This window comes from Nelumbo nucifera, chromosome 5 (assembly GCF_055504915.1).
Source record: "Nelumbo nucifera cultivar China Antique chromosome 5, China Antique-T2T, whole genome shotgun sequence".
Lineage (NCBI taxonomy): Eukaryota > Viridiplantae > Streptophyta > Magnoliopsida > Proteales > Nelumbonaceae > Nelumbo > Nelumbo nucifera.
Window position 1 is genome coordinate 35,918,557 of NC_142653.1, and position 21,331 is coordinate 35,939,887.

Here is a 21,331-nt window from a genome sequence, read left to right on the forward strand (position 1 = left end):
GAACAAGAACTCTGATGAATTACCCCAAAGGTCTCAAAGTAGGATGAAAGGTTATTCTCAAAATATTCCTTAGCATTATCAGATTGGAATATTTTGATCTGTGTATTAAACCGGGTAAGGATAAGCTCATGAAAGTTTTTCACAATAGTTGGTACTTCATCCTGGGATCTCATGAGATAAATCCAAGTATAGCGAGAATAATCATCAATAAAGAGGATAAAATATCTATAACCCCCCATAGTAGGCAAATGGTATGGCCCCCACACATCAGAATGCACAATATGAAAAGGAGAAATGGATCTTTTATTGCTTACTGAATAAGATTGTCTACAATGCTTTGCAAGTTCACAAGACTCACAATGAAGATTCGATAAAGACACTCCCTTAAACATATCGGGAAACAAATGACTCAAGGCTGAAAAAGGTAAATGACCAAACCGCAAATGACATAACATGACTATCAAAGACTTCGACACAACAGACTCCAAAGCTACTCCATTAGGTAGTCCAAGACTCCTATTAGGTGTGTCTAGCAAAGTATATTCTATTCGCCTCATGGCTGTTCCCAATCGTACTTTGAAATTTTAGGTCCTGAAAAACACAATGGGTAGGAAAAAAGGTTATGCTACAGTTCATGGATTTAGTTATGCTACTAATAGATAAAAGATTGGTATTAAGCATGGGGACATGAAGAACAGAGGATAAGACAAGTGTGTTAGAGGCCTTGATATCTCCTTTTCCAGAAATTGGAGCAAGAGACCCATCAACAAGAGATATCTTCTCTCTACCAAAGAGGAGTTGATAGGAGCAAAAGAGGTTAGACAAATTGGTCATATGGTTTGATGCACTAGAATCAATAATCTAAGGGATTTTATGATTACCTGAAACAGAAGCATGATTTGCAGAAGAATGAGTACCTGAGTGAGTAAATGCAGATGATGAAGTAATGCCAGAAGGGTAGGATGTTGTTACGATGGTTTCCAAGTGATTCAATAACCTCCCATACTTCTCAAACTCTACCTTTACTGCTGCCAATTGCTCCATAGCTGACTTCTTCACTCTCCTTGTTCCCTCCTTCAGGTATTGTGGCAACATTAGCATTCTTAGGCTTTCTTGTCTGACCATTCTTCTTAAAATTGCTGCTATTGTTGTTATTGTTGTTATTCCGAAACTTGTTCGGGAGAAGATCAGGATGGAATTTCCAATAAGTGTCCTTAGTATGCCTTGGTTTCTTGCAATATTCACATATCACTTCTTTCTTCTCGGTTGGGCCTTTCGGCTTTATTCCATTATGTGCAAAATGTTCAGTAGGTGGACTCTGTAGCTGCACTTGTCACCTACTTTCTTCACTGCTTACCATAGCATATGCCTGAGCAAGAGCGACCTCATCCTTCACCAGAATATTCTATCTAGTAATGTCGAACTCAGGGTTGAGTGCTGTAAGAAACTCAAACACCCTGTTTTGTTCCACTAGTTTCCTAAAAGTCTCTGCATCATTAGTACTCTCCCAAACAACTATCTCCATAGCATCAATTTCTTGCCATGGTGATTTCAGCATGGAATAGTAGATCGCTACACTCTTCTCCCCCTATCTCAGATTTTTTAAATCATTTTTCAGCTTATAGACTCTTGCTACATTCAACTTCTGTGAATATGTTTCCATAACACTGTCCCAAATTTCCTTGTTCGAAGGCATGCAGAGATAATGTTGACTTATATGGGGCTGCATAGAGTTAACCAACCATCCAATAGCAATGTAGTTCTCCTGTATCCATTTCTCATATGCAGGGTTTGTCTCTGCGGGTTTCACCATACTACATGTGAGATATTCCAATTTACCTCTACTACAGACATGAATCTGTATAGTTTGTGCCCAGGCAAGATAATTGGTGCCATCTAGCTTGATTGTGGTCACTTCAGTAAAAAAAGAATCTATCAAGGCAACCCTAGATACCAACATCTACTTCGATTCACTTTCGGAATGTTCCATTGATCAATCGAAAATAAGAAAACCAGTTTTTTAGTCGATATAAAACTTAAAATGAGGTCAATACAGTACCTTGAGACTTAAAAACTAGGGTTTCACTACACCTAGCTATCAGGGAGGAAGAGAGAAGAGGTAGCCGCTCCTACCAGAGCTTCTAAACCACCTACAAGTCTCAGCCGCACACTTCTAGAGATCAAACTACACCTCCCAAGTCCTGAGCGCCACACCCAAATCTTCTCCTTGACCTATAACTTGAAAGCTCTCTAGTCGGCTAGGGTTTTGGGCAGAAAATTACAGTTTAATTTCTTGGCAGTTTTCGGCTAGATTCTAACTCTCCAAACCCTCTACCAACTAGGCAAAAATATTCTTTGATCTATCAGGAACTTATCTCTCCATACACACTCCTAATCGAGAGGTGTATGGGAAAAGAGAAGAGAAAAAAAAGAGGGAAAACCTGCTCTGATACCAAGAAGTAAATCTGATTTCTAAATCTGATAAGAAACTTGATTAAAGAAGTAAAAAGTGAGAAAGGAAGAAGAAAACAGCAGAATAGAAGAAGGGGGTGGAGAAGAAGAAGAGGGTTCGATAATCACCTCTCCCCTCACTAATCCTTTTATTAATCTTCACTAATGTGGTTAAATACAAGTCGGCCCTTAAGTGGGGTGTCCAGCTAAGCATAAACATAAAATAACTTAAAAGAAGTTAACAGTCTCATAAGACAGGCCCATTAGCATACAAAATAAATAACCTACTACTGAAACATAAAATAGACACTAGGGCCCATTCGGCCCAGTCTCTCTACATTGGGTATTATTCAAACTAAAATGTTAAACCTTTCAATGAAATTACTTTGGAAGAATTGTCTGTTACTTGGTAGTTGGTATCATTAAAGAGCGCAAGTGACTTGGGGAAATGTACACATAGATATGGGTACTTTATATGATGAATGGTGTGGATTGTCCACATCATTCTGGAACATGCTTCACAATATCATGTGTTAATTCATTTTCTAGATCCAGTGAAACCTATCCCCAAATATTTATGGAGAAAGGTTTCCTATGTAGATTGAATTAGATGGATTGTCTACACGTGCTTGCTGTATGACCTTCACCCCAAGGACTGATCAGGGGGACTGGCATGTCCAATCCAGGTATGCTGAAAAAACTCAAATGTAGATAGAAAGAAGAGCTGAAGTTGGGATGTCTGAGCACATCTTATGCTATCATAACAGCTTCGTGTTTGATTGCTGAATCTTATGGATGCATCTATTATATGATTAGTCTTGCTGACTTGTTCCAGACAGGCTGTCAAATCTAAATTTCAAAAATGTGCCTTGTTTTACAGTGGACATTTTACACACTGAATGCATCTAATCAGCTATTCTATGAAACAGGAATGTGTTCCAGTCATCTTATCCGATCAAGTGGAGTTACCTTTCCAGAATATTATTGACTACACCCAGATATCAATAAAGTGGCCTTCCACACATATAGGACCTCAACTGTTGGAGTATCTGCAATCAATTCCAAGTGAGTATGCACTTTATGTCTTTCTTCGCTTAAAACATTTCTATTAAGACTTGGTTGCACTCTGAGCAGATGAAGAGATAGAGGGGATGATAGACCGTGGAAGACAGGTGAGGTGCTTATGGGTTTATGCTCCAGAAACTGAACCATGTTCAGCGACGCTTGGCGTGATATGGGAGCTTCAGAGGAAGGTGAGAAAATTCCAACAGTCGACAGAAACATTCTGGTTACACAACAGAACCATTGTCAACAGAAATTTGGTAGAGTTCCATAAATGGAAACCTCCCATGCCACTGCCTTGATTGTGCTCAAAACACCTATGCCTCTCTTCTTTGTATATCTCTTGGATTCCATGGGGCAATTCCCGTCATTTAATTGTTTGCAAGTTGCATGGTCCGAGCCAACTGCGACTGAATTTCTACGGGATGATCTCTTTATTGACAGAATTTTATCACAGATATAGATGAGTTCTGACATACGTGTACCCATAGCAAGAAGCCAAAAACATCACTGTGCTCAATGTATTTTTATTTTTTCCTCCCTCTCTCTGGTTCGTACAGCTGGGAACAATTATAAGTGGAGAATGTATTGCAATAGAAGGGGGGGGGGGTGGGTGGTAAAATTTTTGAGGGGAGCAAATCATAAATTTTCCTTGTATTATTTATAATAATAAGGTTATGACTTATGAATGAATATAGAGGGGAAAATATTCAGGCAATGGAGAAAGAATGCTTAGAACCAATTTTATGGAATTGTCCACCATGAAAAATACTATAACACAAAAGTTCGACAGGTCTTTTAATGAAGGGGAAATCTCATAAATTGCCCCTAATTTTTAGAAAATGGACATACATCCCTACTGTTTGCAAAATTTTTTAATTTCAATACAGCCACAAGAGGAGAAGGAGAAATACTGAGCTTCTTTCCTCTTTCCTCTGTTTGTGGCGCTGCAGAATGTAAATCCTTGAAATTGGGCTCTATTGGTCATGACCAAGACTTGGGTCACATGTAATCACATGTGAACGATCAAAGGGCAAAATTGAGTTTTAAAAAGTTACAATAGTCATGTGCAAAATCACATGCGGATGCAATGTGATGATGTTATAACAGTAGGGGGTAGAGAATTTAATGGTATTTTAAGGCCCTATTTACTTTTCAGTAAATTATTTGAGTAAGTGTTTCACTATTTCTTGTAAAACATTTACCTGGGTAAGTGTATTTATCCATGTTTTTTTTATTTTTTAGATAAATAAAATAATGACCATTTTAGTCATAAAAATTTCATTACCAAAAGGGGCGTTTTTGTTACATTTAAGTGTTGGCAATTTTCTCAAATGAGAAAGTTAATTTACCCACCTAGGAGATGGGTATTATTTATGCGGGTAAATGATATTCCAGGAAAATAAACATTCCCTGTTCCCTACATAAATCCCATTGACCAACTTTTATCCTTTTTCAAAATCCACAAAACGAATGCCCCTTAAGGGATTTTGCAAATAGTAGGGGTAATTTTAGTCCGTTTGCTAAAACTTAGGGGTAATTTTAAAAAATGGGGTAATTTCCTTGGTTTTTGTCTTTCCGTCTTGGAGTGTTCATCGATCGAGAGAGTCCTCATGCTTATTAGTTATTATTTTGGTGGCTTTGAGGTTTGATAAGATTTTTAGGGTGCGCTTGGTTCCCGGATAGGACCGGAATTGGAGTGTTCATCGATCGAGAGAGCCCTCATGCTTATTATTGGGGTTTATGAAGGCACATATTGAATTTCAAAGAAGTGGATGATCGAATTTGGAGATAGGACTGTTCATAAATAAATTCAAACCGACCAAACTGACCAACCCGTCCCGACCCAACCACATTTGGCTGACTTTTCTTCACCATCAATCGGTTTTGAGTTGAAAAGATGGGTAAACGGATAATTCAGTCCAGTTTCAGTTTTCACACATGAAAACTGAAACTGAAACCAAACCGAACCGAGTTATCTATAAATATATTCTCACTGAAATATTGTATATAATATGTATATTCCGAAGTATATTTCAATTTTAAATGTATTTCCAATAAATATATTCTCACTGAAATATTATATATAATATTATATATATATACATATTATAATATTCTGAAATATTATATATATAGCTGAAATATATATTTCAGAAATATATATATTTAAACCAAAACCAACCCAAACTGACCTAAATCGACTAGGTCGGTTTTGCTTAATAGATGGTCGATTTTAGTTTAATCTTTAGGTAACCTAACCAGGTCCGGTCAGTTGAAAAAAAAAACTAGTAAACCGACCGAACCCGACCCATGAACAACCCTATTTGGAGGGGGTGAAGGAGCAGAGGAAGGGTTGAATATTGCATCATCTTCATCACCTTTAACTAGATGCAGGGGCGGAGCCAAGGGAGACCCAGGGGAGACATGGTCCTCCCATATGGGTTAGAAAATCCCAATTGAAAAACAACTTCCCATGTAAATTTTCTCCTCTCCCCACTCTCCATTTTAATGGTTGTCCCCCCTTTGGGCCCATCCATACTTCGTTTATGTTTTGGCCCCCTTATAACAATTTCCTGGCTCTGCCCCTGACTAGATGCAGTATTTAGGGGTGTCAATTGGACTGGATTTGGTCCAATCCGGTCTAGTCCAATGTGAGTCCACTACAAATGGACCTAGTCCAATCCAGTCCAATGAATATTTTGGACCGGTCCAGAGACTATACAATATGTTCAAATTCTTGTTAATTTAGATTGGTTTCAACTCAAACCTGGCCCATTCACACCTATGTTCTTATTTTCTATCAATTGACCATATATTGGCTCAATCCAATATAAATTCATTATGGACGAACCATGTCAAATCCAATGTCATATTGGTCCATTGGGTTCGTCCAAATTCATTATATCTTATTGGTATGTCCAATCCATTCAAATGGATTTTGATTTGAATGGAGTCCAACCCAAAACCGGTCCATTGATACCCCTCACAGTATTGTTGATTAGGAAGGAGCTGAAGGGAAGAGAGATCCATAATATGGATGGTCGAACCATGCAGGGTGGTTGGGCGAAATTTCAAAAAATTTTTTTCTCCCTTCTAGGAATCGTATTCCTTGTTTTAAAAAAACTGCATTTTTCAAGGTTTGTTCTTGAAACAAACCGGATTAGATCTGTAACCAAAAGGAGGGATGGATATACTTGATACGGAATCCACAAACGTAGCTCCCAACATAGGTGTTCACGCCCAAAGATGTCACCAAATCCTGCCTCCGCTGAAGATGTCGCAACTTAAGGTGAAGTAGGATCAACAAAGCAGTCCTTCAACAAGAACTACAATCCTTCTGCAAGGATCACACAAGGGAGATGAGCACAACTTTAGAATGATTTTTCTAGCAAAAATCAAAATCAAGATCAAATCTTGATAAACCCAATACTCTAGAGATCGAACAGGGTAGGGTGGCAAGAACAAAGGAAAGAACTGGATTTAATAAAAGTGTTTAACAGAAGGAATTCACCCTCTATTTATAACCTTTCCAGATCAGCTTCCTAATCCTATTAGGAAAAGGTTCTTTGATCCAAATCTTTATTTGGATCTTGAACTCTTAAGTGGATAAGACTTATCTTATCCTCTTGCTGATCAGGTCTAGATCAAAACCCAAATTCACCCATATTTAATTAATCAAATTAACCCAATTTGAAATGGGCTTTAAGCCCATTAAGTTATCAGGGTCATTTCCCTTTTAATTTGATAGTTGACTTGGCTCTCTTTGTATGGCGTGTGACCCTAACATTGATCTCCACAAAAGCCATATGGGTTCAGCCTAACCTCTATTACAAGGCTTGGCCGAATTCATTGCTGAACACAGTGAACCCCTGAGTCCATCAATATGGGCTCTTAACAAGCCCAACATTTACACTAAATGGTTCTTGGGTTCAGTCACCTTATGAAGACCCAAGGACTATGGTCTTAAAGGTATAAAAGCCCTAAATGGTCTTGCACTTAACCTCTCAGCCCATAATGATCAAACATTGCCCAACAAGAGAGGACCTCTCCTTCGGCTACAAGGTACAGTGTCACACTCTCTGCTTAGGATGGATCCTGGGAATTAAAACTTTTTGCAAATCTTTTCATAAAACATAATATATATCTCTATATAAATATATTTTGCAAAACAAATCTCAAATATGTTTGAAATCAATTGCCAACAGTTTAGGTTTCCATCAGAGAGATTGCTATCCCCGATCATTCACTTTATCCGACAAAGGGGCTGATTCTGTCACTATGATTACCCACTCAAGTGAATTCTCAGACTGCCCCAACATACCTAGGTTTTGACCCCTGCTAAGGATCTCACTGATTGGCATATCAAAGACAGCACAATCCAACACCTAGTGAGTGCAGTATCATAATCGAGTCTAGGGGTCAGGTGTAACTTTCCACTTTTGCCCATCTGTCTCCAAGGTCCAAGGCATAACTGGAAAATGGTTTGGTTTAGAGTTTCAAGAAAACCCACACTACATGTACTTCGGGTCTCACCCTAGCAGTTGAGACAAGCCATACCAACTGACTTGGTACCACATAAGTGTCAACCTTGGCAGGATAAACCTCCACAGGTCTATCCAACAGTTGTGAAGATTCTAAACTAACGCGAGTCTCATAAGCGTATAGTTTAAGAGTAATAGACAGAAACACACCAGATATAACATGAATCAATTATGTACTATTATTCATTTACAATAAATGTCAAAAGTACATCAATCTAATTGGAGCTAAGGGCATACACTGTCTAATAGGAACACTTGTTTTGGTTTAGAGGAAAAGTGGTATTTGTAGCAGGTGTAGGAAAGGGAACAAATTAAAAGAGAGGAAGGCTTGTCTGGTATGTGATGCAAGATATTGTTGCAGTAATTGTGTGCTTAAGAAAATGGATACGATGCCAGAAGATCGAAAGATCGAATTTGGGGATTCATTAAGAAGTTGTGCAGGTTATGTAAGAGGTTAGGTAGATAATGATAGAAGAGAAGGTATGTTCAAGAAGTAGATCAATTTCTAGGTTGTGCAAATCTTCCTCAAAAGTTGAAACCAGGGAGGTACTCGTATGATGAGATTTTTTTTTTGGGAAAGGTAAAATTAATTTCTTATATTACAAATAGGAATTGCAATTCTTTTGGTTAATTTGTATATAGTTTGAGGTAATTGCATTTTAAATTTTGGATTCCATGTGGGGAGAGAAGCCTGATAATATCATAAGTTCAAAATTAGATGTTGGAGGGAAGATGTCGGATACAAGCAACAACAATACACTAGTTGTGAGGCTTTTATGATTTTTACGAAGCACACCACCATTCAAAGTACACAGAAATATAGAAGATTGACAGCTTATATGACAACGAAGGAGATATCCTAATTCCCAAATCATCAATTTGACAGGATTGCAACGATCAAGAAAAATGAAAGAGTAGAAAGATATGATATCGTAGAAATCTATTACAATATTGCCGAGTTTGCAAGAAGAGTAGTTGCAAGGCTGCCATGGCTACAGAGCTCCAAGAAACTATTCAAGAGAGTATAAGAAGATTCAATAGACAATGACAATGGGCGTCTAATCTCTTTTCCATCTTAGGGGTCGTTTGATTGCACTTTTCAAAGGTTTGAATCTAAAAATGTTGCTTTTCAGACCTCACCCCTTGTTTGGTTTTACCTCTTAAACTTGGTATGAATCTTATTTTCAGATATAAAAATAATAGATATTGGGCCGGCTCTTAACGCGCTCAGATGCGTTTTAGAGCCGGTGCATAGTCCAAAATACCCTTACAATATTTTGGAAATGACGTGTGCTACCCCTGTCTTCTCGCACATGACTCATTTGGTTTCTCTCTCACTTTCGCGCTCTCTCCCCCTGTCTTCTTGCCATCGCTGCTGCAACTTGTAGTAGCGGCTCTCTCTCTCTCTCTCTCTCTCTCTCTCGGGATTGAGGGTTTTATCGTGCTCTTGGAGGCGGGTTACTGACGACTAATCCCTCGAGAGGGCTTTCAGTCCTTATGGCGAGATCACCGAAAACAATGTGTTCATCTGTATTTTGTAAACACAAACGACTTCGTCGGTGGGCTCGCTCGCATGGCTTCTACTGAGAGGGCTTTCGTAGTGTTCATCTGTATTCTGTTCCCCTTATCTTGTTACTCTAATTGATCACCGGAAATGGTAGGTGTCTTCGTCTTTTCATAGGCTTAGATCAATCGATTTAGGTTCTGATCTTATGTTTCTCTCTCTCTCTCTCTCTCTCTCCCCTGTCTTCCCACCACCTCCACCGCCACTGCAACATGCAACAGCGATGGTTCAGTGAATAATAATAATATTTTTATTAATTATTAATTATAAATTATTTTAATATTTTTTATTAAATTTATTTGTATTATTTATTATTTATTTTTATTAACTAGTAATTTTAATTATTTTAAGGTTAAAAATTATTTTTTATGAAATAATACAAATTGAACTCAACATTTCCAAATAGTATGTTTTAAGATTGCTTCATGGTTCACCGCTCTTCATTTCTCAGCACTCCAAAGCTTTCTCTTCTTGGTAGGTTTAACGTGTTTTCAGAAGAAACTCACCCTATTAGTATTTGCATCAAGACTTCGACCCTGAACCGGAAGAGCTTGAAGCAATGAAACAGAACTACCCATGTCTACAAGCCGAGACGAACTAATAGACTTATATAGACCCATTCGAGTAAGGCTTCCAGCAAGAGTGGACCAGCCCTCAAGTCCAAATTTGCTTGCTCAATTTGTCATGACTTGCACTCAGACATTGATCGTAAAGAGCTTCAAAGTTCAAAGTGGTTGTTTCAACTTTCAATCAAATGATGGAAAGGAATGAATGATTCAAACTTCAAAGCCACCCAAGTAGTCTTGGTTCTTGAAAGAGAGGAAGACTTGCATCAACACTTGATTCGGGGGGTTGTCAAACGCCTCTTAAGACAAGTCATGCTGGGCTGGTTTTGACATTCAGGCTCAGTTTGATTTTATATAAAATAAGAGAGATATACAGTTGAGGGAAAGTTCGTTTTTAATGAATTTTGTAAAGGGAAATTTCTAAAGAGATATTCCATCTGAGGTAAAGTTTTAATGATTTGATATAAAATAAGAGATATATGTTTCAAACCGAACAAAGCCTTAAAGACATCAGTTGGCTCTCTAAGCTGATTCATCCCCATTCCCATTATACGGGAAAAAATTTTAGCTGTTTGTCTGTTTAGACTTCAGAAAAAAACAGAAAAGCTGAAGCAGTTTTGGGAGCTTTATGCGCATGACACCTTACCATCGGTTTGGGGTAAAATAGTATTTAAAATCAGTATTCCTTAATAAAAAAATGATAAAGACTTGAATGGGTTATCGTGTCAAACCCATTCAAGTTTCTTGTTTCAAAAAAAAAAAATCAAAATGCACACCAAATTTCATTCCATTAAATAGAAATTGCACATGCGCTGCTTTTGTAAACCGGTCAAATGGTTTGATCGTCCAGTTTGAACTTATGGCATGTTCTGACAAAAAATAAAAATAATAAAAAATTTAAAAGGCCAAAAACCGTTGTCTGGATTGATGGTTTGACGGTTCAACCATCTGAATCAATGATTTATTGACTAAATCAACAATTTTTGACCAAAAAACAGTTTTGGGATAAAACAAAAATGATCAGATAACCAATTCCCGATTTTTCTGGTCCGATCTGGTTTTAAAAACACTGTTCCAAACAGCTGAATTTGTTATTATTATTATTTTTCACACAATCAAAGTTTTTCCATCATACGGGGTCCAGGAAAAGGTGCTTGGGTTATGTTTAAACTTGTTACTTGTCAAGTTTATTGTATAGGTATTTAATATTTTAATACATAAAAGTCATAGATACAGAACCAGGCCCAGCCTGACCATGATCACCCGGACTCAAACCAAATGCGGCCAATGTGTGTATATGGGGTCATGAGGGATTATGGGTTTTGTCATCGCAAAACATTGGTAATATGAACTAAGTTACGTGACCTATTACAAGTGAATACGTTAGTGTTTTGTTGTTTTAACGCCTGGCCTGTTCGTTTTTCACTAAATTATTTATCCGGGTAAATGCACTTACTCATGTAAGTTGGATAAATGTATTTATCTATGTTCTTTTATTTCACAGTTAAATAATATATGGCCATTTTAATAATAAAAAACCATTATTAAATGGTATAATTTTATCCCATCTAAGTATTGATGATTTTCCCCAACCCATTTGGGAGATAAATATCATTTATCCAGATAAGTAATACAAAGAGAATAAATTTTCCATAAACCCCATATAAATCTGAAAAAAATATAGATTTTTTGATTAATAAGACTTTTCCTCTCTCAAAATCCCCAAAACAAACAAACCCTAAATGTTAAATGTATCTGAATCCATTAACCTGCTGCCTGCCCATGCTTTATGTTAGAAGGAAATTTCTCTACTGTCTGACCACATTAGGTAGAATGAGATGGCCAAAGCGATGTATACATTTAAGAATTTTCCCATGTCTGATCAAATGTTTGGTTGCGATGTTCCAAACAAGAGGCAGGTGGCAGCTGAGTAGGGCCCAGACCCATATGCAGGTCCCACGTCGGCAGTTGAGCCATGACTTTGATATTTTGGGAAGACTCTGAAGTGGAGTCATTCAACCCTCAAGCTGGTCTAAGTAATCAAGTAACCATTCCAGCCTTGCGTTTATAACTTTGTATTGCTTATATCAATTCTTGACATTATTCCATTAAAAAAAATCATTTGCTGACATCCTTCTCTAATTTGTGTTGCGTATACTTAACGTAGTTTTGATTTTTGAAGCGGACCCTCATGCGTGCCTTGACTTTGGAGTTTTTTTTTTTGGTGGTGAGAATTAATTAAACTTGTAAATCCATCGGGGTTCATTTTCATTACATTCTGTTTGAGAGAATGAGAGGGAAAGGTTGGTGACATAAATGGGCCTAACCACCAGCCAGCAGTAACCCAATGGACGTCTGGGTCCATTAATTTTGCTATCTTTGTGCTGATCATCCATTTAAAATTTTTAATGTTGTCTAATCATTCTCTATATTTATTGCACAAATTGACTCATGAAGTGTATTTGCTCTATTATTTGACACGTGGCAACAAGACTACCCAAAACAGCCCATGTGAGCGGGCTGGGCTCAGAAGATCATTCCTTGCTTCAAATATGTTCAACAGCGGCAACTCTGAAATTGGATGGGGCTATGATGAATATAGTGGTCATGGGCCTCAAGGCCCCGTGGGCTCCAGCCTCCACCTAAATCATTATCTATTCTTCCATCTTATATTATTCAAATATTTATTTTAATATTTAATTAAAAAGTAATAAAAATGTTTCATGTCTTTTCAATGGTTTTATCTTTTATCTTCTATTTTTATATACGCACACGTGCATGATATGTTCAAGTATTTTATTTAATTTTTTAAAATTTGGATATTTATAAATATTTTATTCCTTCATTCTCCTCTTTCCCCACTTTAGCGAGACAAAATTCTTTGCCACTCAACCAGTACTATATAATTGTAACACGTGTTTCAATTTCCACTCAAGTCATAAATTTAATTTATAGTATGACATAGGGTTCGACTATGATACCAGAAAGATATATACAAAAAATTGTAATTAAGGCTCCGTTTGGAAGGAGTATAAATATAAATATATAGAGTATAAAATCTTGTATTTTATATTATTTTATATGTATTTGTATTGTACATATTTATATTCTTTTCAAACTGAACTTAATAAATCAATAAGATAAAAATAATAATCAATTAAGGGGTATTCATCGAAATTAACGGGAAGGTTTTGATTGGTCAAAATTCTTGTAGCACCGTGTCTTTTTTTTTTCTTGTAAAAAAAGTTGATATCATACATTTATATTTATAAAGTTAGTATTTCTAAATTGACTTGCTCTTCTTTTTTTCTCCTAAAATAACTTGTGAGCAATTATCATCTATGCAGAATCTAAGGCCCCATTTGGTATGTTTTTTTGCACGGGCTGTCAACTGTTTAGAAGTTCAACGACTTTGGTCTTTTTCCATTTGGTTAGAAAAAGATCTATGCATCAAAATATGCCTCCCTGAAAAGATGTGCGAAACCCATTTTGGGGTATTTTCGGGAAGCTCCAAATGGAGTTTTTTGACATTTTTCATCGCGTCTTCGTGCAGAAAGACGCGTAGAAGACACATCTTAACCAAATGGTCTTAAGATTGCTAAGGTCTAGCATGGTATGGAAACGAAACACGTTGAGAAATGCTTCAAAGAAAAGAGCAGAAGTCGAATTACCATGAAGAAGAATTCTTTACTGAATAATTAAGAGAAAATTCAATATCAAAAACTATCTTAACCTTCCCCTAACTACTCTTTATATAGACATACACCCTTATGGCTCATACAAGAAAGTTTCCTAATCTATAAAAAAATTTCATAATAAAATACTACTAAAACTCCTAAAAAAGAAAGTCTTAATTGAGCAATTCTAATCTAAGAAAACACTCCATTATAGAGTCATACTAAAACTCTTCAAAAAGGAAGTCCTAATTGAATATGAATTCGAAATCTCACTATAACGCTAATTTGATAATTACGAACTAAGATAGAAAATCTACGATGGTGCCAACTTGGTAAAAACGAACTAAGATAGAAATTCTATGATGATACTATATCGGTAAAATTTATCAAGTTGGGTTGGTGGCATCATCTCTACTTCTTATTTGTTTTGAAATGGTCCAAACTTGCATAGAACTTATTAGTTTCATTCTGTGCTGCATCATCCTTGCCCTATATGTACTAAGATGGGTCTTCGAAAACCAACTTTTTAAATGTTTATTCAATTGGTCCAAATCAAGGTCTTAGTGCAAAAGATCACACCATCTTTTGATTGTGAGGTTTGTTGGAAGATCTTTCAAAAAAGATGGCATAAACGACATCTAAAATTGGGGACCAAGCAATTGCATAATCAGATGTTTATTATTATTGTTGTTGTTACTGTTATTTTTTGGGTAGGCAAATGAGCTTCATAAAAATATAATAAGATATTAGAAAACAAAAATAATTAAAGTTTATATTTGAAATTCCAATAATTAATTTCATCACTTACCAAGGGCCTCAGAAAAGAATGGGGCCTTGGCGCAATGGTTGGGTTGCTCCATTGCCCCTAGCTAATTAGGGTTCAAATATTAGAAACATTGGCTCGAGCCTTAATTACCAAGGGTCTGAGAGCATCAAAATTTCTGAAAATTAAAACCTGGTTGATTCGTCTAAATGGACTTACATAAGATAGGCTTGTTCAAGCTAGATAGCTAGATGTTGCCTCTCTAGCGACTGTGGGTTCTAATGCCCTTCCATATCTTAGTTTTAGAACCTCAAATTACCATTAGAAAGTTCAACTTAAAATGAGTTTCCTGTAGAACAAATTAATTAACCAGTGTGCTAACTTGAAAATTCATCGACGACTCAAAGGCGAGACATTTTTCTTTCTACTGTCAAAGTGAATAGGATGGAACACATAAGCGTGATGATCCATTGAAGACATCCCTTGACCGAGTTAATCTCTCAAACAGTGGGGAGCCATCACGGGTGCAACTCTGTCGCAAGTCATTGCAGACATGGGTTTCAAACAATAAGAATCAGAACCGGAACTAACCGAATTACATAATCAGGTAAATATGATAAAATCGTTTCCTCCTTCTGTTCTTGTTTCATACTTACTTTGACTGGCCAGTTCAATCTGATCTCATGAAACCTTTTCTGATATTTGCTGATCGACTGGTTCAATCTGATGAAAAAAATTTGGATCCCATCAGTGTGACTACGTCTTCAATTTTCTTTCTGATATGCAGAAACCCTGGCATATTTTCTATAGACTGCTAACAGCCGGGATGACCACGCTTCCTTTGTTTCCAAGTCGTGTAACGAAATTGCCACTGTAAAGCATTGGAGGGTTGAATTCTATGGAATTCTTATAAACCTGCTTATATATATATATATAGACGACGTATTTGCAAATGTCATATATGTCTGGATATATTTCCAGATATAGAGAAAGACAAAGTGGGAATTCAAGCCGGTGTGTGATTCATAGGCTGAAAGCCCAGAGTTTTCTAGTCAAGGATCCTGAAATTAATTCGATATATTTGTCAGGACTCAGAATGTATGTATCGTTTATTTGTTAGTTTCCAATGCAAGTTTTGTCTCTGTGGATGATGGGCCCGTTGATTAATATTGCTTGGTTGAAGTTGGAGGTGCATCTAGAAGATATATATTTGAGACTAAAATTTAAAATTCAACATGGATAGCTGAGTTTTCTATTTGTTTTCAAGGGTTGAATTATCCATGAATAATGCTATATTTTTTATGGGTTCGCATTAACCGTGAAGGATAAGTTCAGTTCACTCTTTTCTTTTTCTTTTCGTTTTGAACTTGCTAAACAGCTTCATGGTTGCAGTCAAAATAAAAAAGATTTTGGCTGTTTCTTACGATGCAAATTAAAAGGAGCTAGGCAGCATTGCAGAAAACAATGTCAAAGTTCATCCATATATTTCTCAAAATTTTACAGCAAAATTAAAACCTTTTGTGTCTACCTTCTACATCTAGGAACAATCATCTTAAATCGATCTTGTTTTCATTTTTAAATACTTATTGAATGTTTCGTCGATCTACAAAGAGGAAAATCCTCTGATTAAATAGCATTGACCAAAAACTCTCCAACTATGTACCAATAAAAATATAAACAAGGGAAACAAATAGAACATAAAGCATGCTATATATACATCTAGATGAGAAGGAGAACCATTCTATTTCACCGTGATTATTAGTTATAGAAGGGCCTACCATATTTCCCAATTTTCTTGACCAAAAATTTGAGTATTTATGTTGGGTTTTCTATATCTTCTCAAAGAAGAAAAAACTTTTTATTTTTTTTATTAGAAAAAAATATAAATAGTCTTTCTATTTTCAATATTTTCCGTTTCTGTTTAAATTTTAATCTCAATAATAAGGCTTAAATTGGTCTTTTATATAAGAACCAATGATTAAACACATGATTTATATAAATATTGCATTCTAATATCTAAAAATGTATATAAAATTTTATAAAATTAAGCTTTTTTTTGTTCTCCATTGTACATGCATTACCCAAAAGGTTAGGAATTTCCAATGCAATGTGATTTTTGATGCTTGTCTCGTACAATTGGATGATGGTATGGGGGTGATATCTAATACCCGTTTTAGTACAATGAAAACCTTTACACTATTGGGAGCCAAAGCTAGTAATTCTCACCATATAATGGAGTAATAAGGTTTATTATATCATGCTGCTAATTTTATTAATAATAACAATTGAACTGATTTACTCAACTAAACTAGGCCTTAATCGCAACTACTATTAGCCAATTACTACTAATTTAATAGCAATAATGATAATAATAAAATTAACTAGTTCAAATGTTAATTAGTTGGTCCAGAGAATGAGGCAACGGGCTAATTTCTAAATCATTCCCCCCCCCCAAAAAAAAAAAAAAAAAAAATCTTCCAATTGAGTTGGCTCAAAATCTGTCTTCACCCTGTAAATTCTAGCTTGCGTACCTTTCATGAGAGAGCAGGCGGCTGCCATGTGCCATCGGCTGCTTTCTTGTCATTACGTCCTCCGCCATTGTGGCATGAGGAATTTATTTTCCAATATCACACAGTGAGCAGTGAAGACACAGTCTATTAAATTATCATCTTTTAGTCCAAACAACCCACTGTTCGACAGTGACTTCATCAGCTCTTCTTTCTATATATAGCCCACCACAAAGCAACTTAACCCAAACCCCAACCTAACGAGAAGACATTCTCGTTCCAAATTTTAATTTATTCAATTCCTTAATTATAACCTTCAGTAGTCTTCTATTTTCCATACTTCTGCAAGTATGGAATTTGAGCAGTCCGTTATAGGAGATGTCCAACGTGAACCAAGAATTATAGATGGACACCATGGTAACAAATTCTCCAAGGAATTGAGTTCATCCTTGCGAAGAAGTCGACGAGAGTCAGACGATAGCACTCAGCATGGATCAGAGTCCTTCAGGATGCTTCATATGGGTGTGGAGAGGACTGATCCCGCTGAGACCAAATTCGCCTGGTTGCGCTCGCAGCTGGTGGGAGCCGATGTCGAATTCGACACTCCCTTCGGCAAACGTCTACTCACCTATGCCGATCACACTGCTTCTGGGAGGGGTCTTCGCTACATTGAAAACTACATCAGCAATGATGTTCTTCCATTTTATGGTAAGTTTCTTTGATTTTATCGTCTCTTTAATTCTCTTTCAACCTACATCTGCAGGTATCTAGCATCCAAATAAGTTCTGTCTGTGTGTATTTAGTTTGATTTCTTCTCTCGGTCGTATTTTGCAGGAAATACTCACACGAGTGATAGTTTTGTGGGGTACCGGACGACGAAGACGGTGCATGAGGCGACAGAATACGTCAAGAAATGCTTAGGTGGGGGAGTTGACGATGCACTCCTATTCTGTGGCTCCGGCACCACCGCTGCGATCAAGCGCCTCCAAGAAGTGATGGGAATTGCAGTTCCTTCAAGCATGAGAGATAGACTGCTCAAGATACTCAAGAAGGATGAGAGATGGGTGGTCTTTGTTGGGCCATTTGAGCACCACTCCAACATCTTATCTTGGCGCCAGAGCCTAGCAGAGGTGGTGGAGATTGGTATCGATGAAGACGGATTGATAGACATGGCAACTCTGAAACGCCAACTTGAGACTTATAAGTCCTCCAACCGTCCTATGTTGGGCTCGTTCTCAGCTTGTAGTAATGTCACTGGAGTCTACTCTGACACTCGCGCTCTGGCTCGAATTCTTCATCAGCATTGTGCCTTTGCATGCTTCGATTTTGCTGCGAGGTGTGTGCAGAAATATTAGCTTTTAAATGGGAACTGACCTATCTATTCTGAAGCCAATAACAAATAGATATATACTGATTGATATTGGTTTTAATTTAATTTAATTGGTGCAGTGGTCCATATGTGGAGATCGACATGCGATCAGGAGAGCTGGATGGCTATGATGCAATTTTTCTTAGCCCTCATAAGTTCCTTGGTGGGCCTGGGACTCCTGGGATCCTTTTGATGAGCAAGGCCTTGTACCAGTTAAAATTTTCTGCACCTTCAACTTGTGGAGGAGGGACTGTGAGCTTTGTTAATGGCTTCTCCGAAAGGGTAACCCTAATTGCCTTTAATTTAATGAAATTTATCTTCTGGTTAGACCCATAATTAAGTTTCCTTTAATGGCTGATTGTGAACACATTAATTACTTTTAGGATACTTTGTACTATGAAGACATTGAAGAGAGAGAAGATGCAGGCACCCCACCGATCATCCAGAAGATACGAGCAGCACTGGCTTTCTGGGTGAAGGAATACATTGGTTACAACGTAATTGAAGCACAGGAGCAGGTCTACGTAAAGGCAGCTCTCAAAAGGCTGTCCCCCAATCCAAACATTTGGATTTTAGGAAATACTAGTGAACCAAGATTAGCAATCATCTCTTTCCTCGTGTTTTCTACTAGAAATTCATCAGAGAGCGAAGTTGATGGTAGAAAGACAAGAGACAGAGGACTTTATATGTGGAGAGAGTCGGGGGATAAGAGAGATAAGCCTCTCCATGGTCCTTTCGTCGCCAAGCTCCTCAACGACCTCTTTGGCATACAGGCTCGAGGTGGGTGTGCTTGTGCTGGACCCTATGGTCACCTTTTACTCAACGTTGGGGAGCCCCTCTCACTTGCCTTTCGATCTGCCATTCAGAAGGTAAAATACTAAATAGTTTATATTAATGGTTTACAATGACAAAATCTGATTCTAAATAGGGTGGCAAATGGGTGGATTGAGTTGGATTGGGTGAGGGTTGAGTACTGCGACCCACCCACATTGAACCCTAACCCTGACCCACCCATATGACCCAAACTGGACTTTTTACTTTCTACTTTTTCTTTATTTTAAATACACATAGAAATATATACCCTCCCTGAATCTCAGAGTGGCTCTATAAATGAGTCATCCTGTACATGTTTCTTATTATAGAAGTCAAATTATGGTTAGCCTACTGTGTCAATGGTCTTGCTCAAGAGTAGACCGGATGTGCTCCTCACATGGGGCGCCTCACACACGCCTCACACGTGTATCCTACCATGCATTGGGAACATCTCTCATACTTGTAAGTTAATTTTCACAGGAGATGCTTCCAATGCACTGTAGATGAGCATGTGAGGCGCCCAAGTGTGAGGAGCAGATCCCGTTCCCTTGCTCAAGCTTATTTTCATGGTCATGAATGCTCACTTTTGGTGCCACCCGCACTGTACCATGTGGTGCTGGCACGGCACAAAAGTGTGGGAAGGGGGCCAGCCCGTGCATTGGCAAGGATATTTTTTTTTTCATAAATAATGTATTAATTTACTGTAAGTCTGTAATCTAATTAAACATAATAACTTAATTGATTAGTAAATTAATAAATTAGTTAACTAATTAAAATTAATAACTTAATAAGAATTTAAAAACTAAAAGTTAATATGAATTAGTGCAATGTTTTGATAAAATTAAAAATTAACAAAAATTTATGAATTAGGCCATCCGTGGGCCTGAATCCCTAGGCCCAGCCCAACCCCGAGTTATGGGCTGTACTTGGCACGACCTTGGTAATGCAGGGGCGTACTGGCCCACGGGCGGCCCGGCCCGTTTGACACCGTGATGGTTATTGGGAAATATGGGGTCGATGGACATGGGCAGTAGTACCTGGACTGAAAGTCCAAGCCCAGAATTTTGTTTTCTTCAAAGTCAAGTCCATATAATGAATGATGCCTGGAGGTTGACTCATTAACAATTTTTCCACATCGAATTATCTATCGACAAGTTAATTAACTTAATTAATTGAAGTAATAATCGTCATTGCTGATGCTATCGTTCTCATTTATTATTATTTATTTTGTAGGGCTATTCTGGTGTAAAACCCGGATGGACAAGAGTTAGCTTTCCCTACTACATGTCCATGGAAGAGTTCGAGTTCATTCTGGCTGCAATGGAATTCATTGCCATTTATGGCCAACGCTTCCTTCCACTGTATCACTTCAACTGGAGAACTGGAAACTGGTCCTTCAGGAAGAGAGCAGTACTTCTGGATGATGTTACAGTAAAACAAAACGAAATCGATTTCAGTAACTTGTCTATGATCGAGAAGAAGGTTGTAGGGACGATTGACAATGAACCAAAGGCCCTTAAAGATGAAAGCAGTGACAGGAAAACAGCTGGGGTGATAAAAAAGTATGCTTCATACTTAGAAGCAGCCAAACATATAGCAAATTCACTCCCCAAGTTTCCTCCCCCTCGTAAGGTGCCGAAAGACATAGATGTTAACCTGGTTCATTTTAGAGTCTAGCCTCTTTAATTAGTCCTTATTGCTTTATGTATTGTGTGTGAATATAAGCTGGGTTTTCTCAACCCTACCACACTGAATAAAAATAAAATGTAGAATAGAAGATTACATCCCGTAATCTTCTTCAGTCACAGGCTCAGCAGAGAACCCTACCTATTGGAGAGAAATTAACACCATTTAAGGGTTGGTTTTGCTTTGAGCGTGGTCATGTTTGTATCCTTGTACTGTATTATTCCAATTTTCAGGGGTTTGTAATCAATAAAATAAAATCTGGTGGCATCAAACCCACCGCTTTTCTATGAATCAAACAAGGTATAGGGACTGTTGTTAGTCTTTTATGT

At 37.4% G+C, this 21,331-nt stretch overlaps 1 protein-coding gene and 1 pseudogene across 2 annotated transcripts in view; both read left to right on the top strand.

Moving 5' to 3' along the window:
• LOC104589276 (putative glycosyltransferase At5g25310) overlaps window positions 1-4,053 on the top strand; it is a 30,552-nt pseudogene extending 26,499 nt beyond the window's left edge. Inside the window, exons 7-8 of the transcript XR_016076614.1 lie at window positions 3,381-3,516; window positions 3,586-4,053. The product of XR_016076614.1 is annotated as a putative glycosyltransferase At5g25310 (transcript). The remainder of the gene's footprint in view (window positions 1-3,380; window positions 3,517-3,585) is intronic.
• Window positions 4,054-17,381: 13,328 nt separating this feature from the next.
• Window positions 17,382-21,298, top strand: LOC104589277 (uncharacterized). Its single transcript, XM_010247539.2, has 5 exons — window positions 17,382-17,842; window positions 17,969-18,470; window positions 18,584-18,785; window positions 18,887-19,372; window positions 20,550-21,298. The coding sequence occupies exons 1-5, from the start codon at window positions 17,485-17,487 to the stop codon at window positions 20,991-20,993; spliced, it is 1,992 nt and encodes a 663-aa protein (XP_010245841.1). The 5' UTR covers window positions 17,382-17,484; the 3' UTR covers window positions 20,994-21,298.
• Window positions 21,299-21,331: the final 33 nt, after the last annotated feature.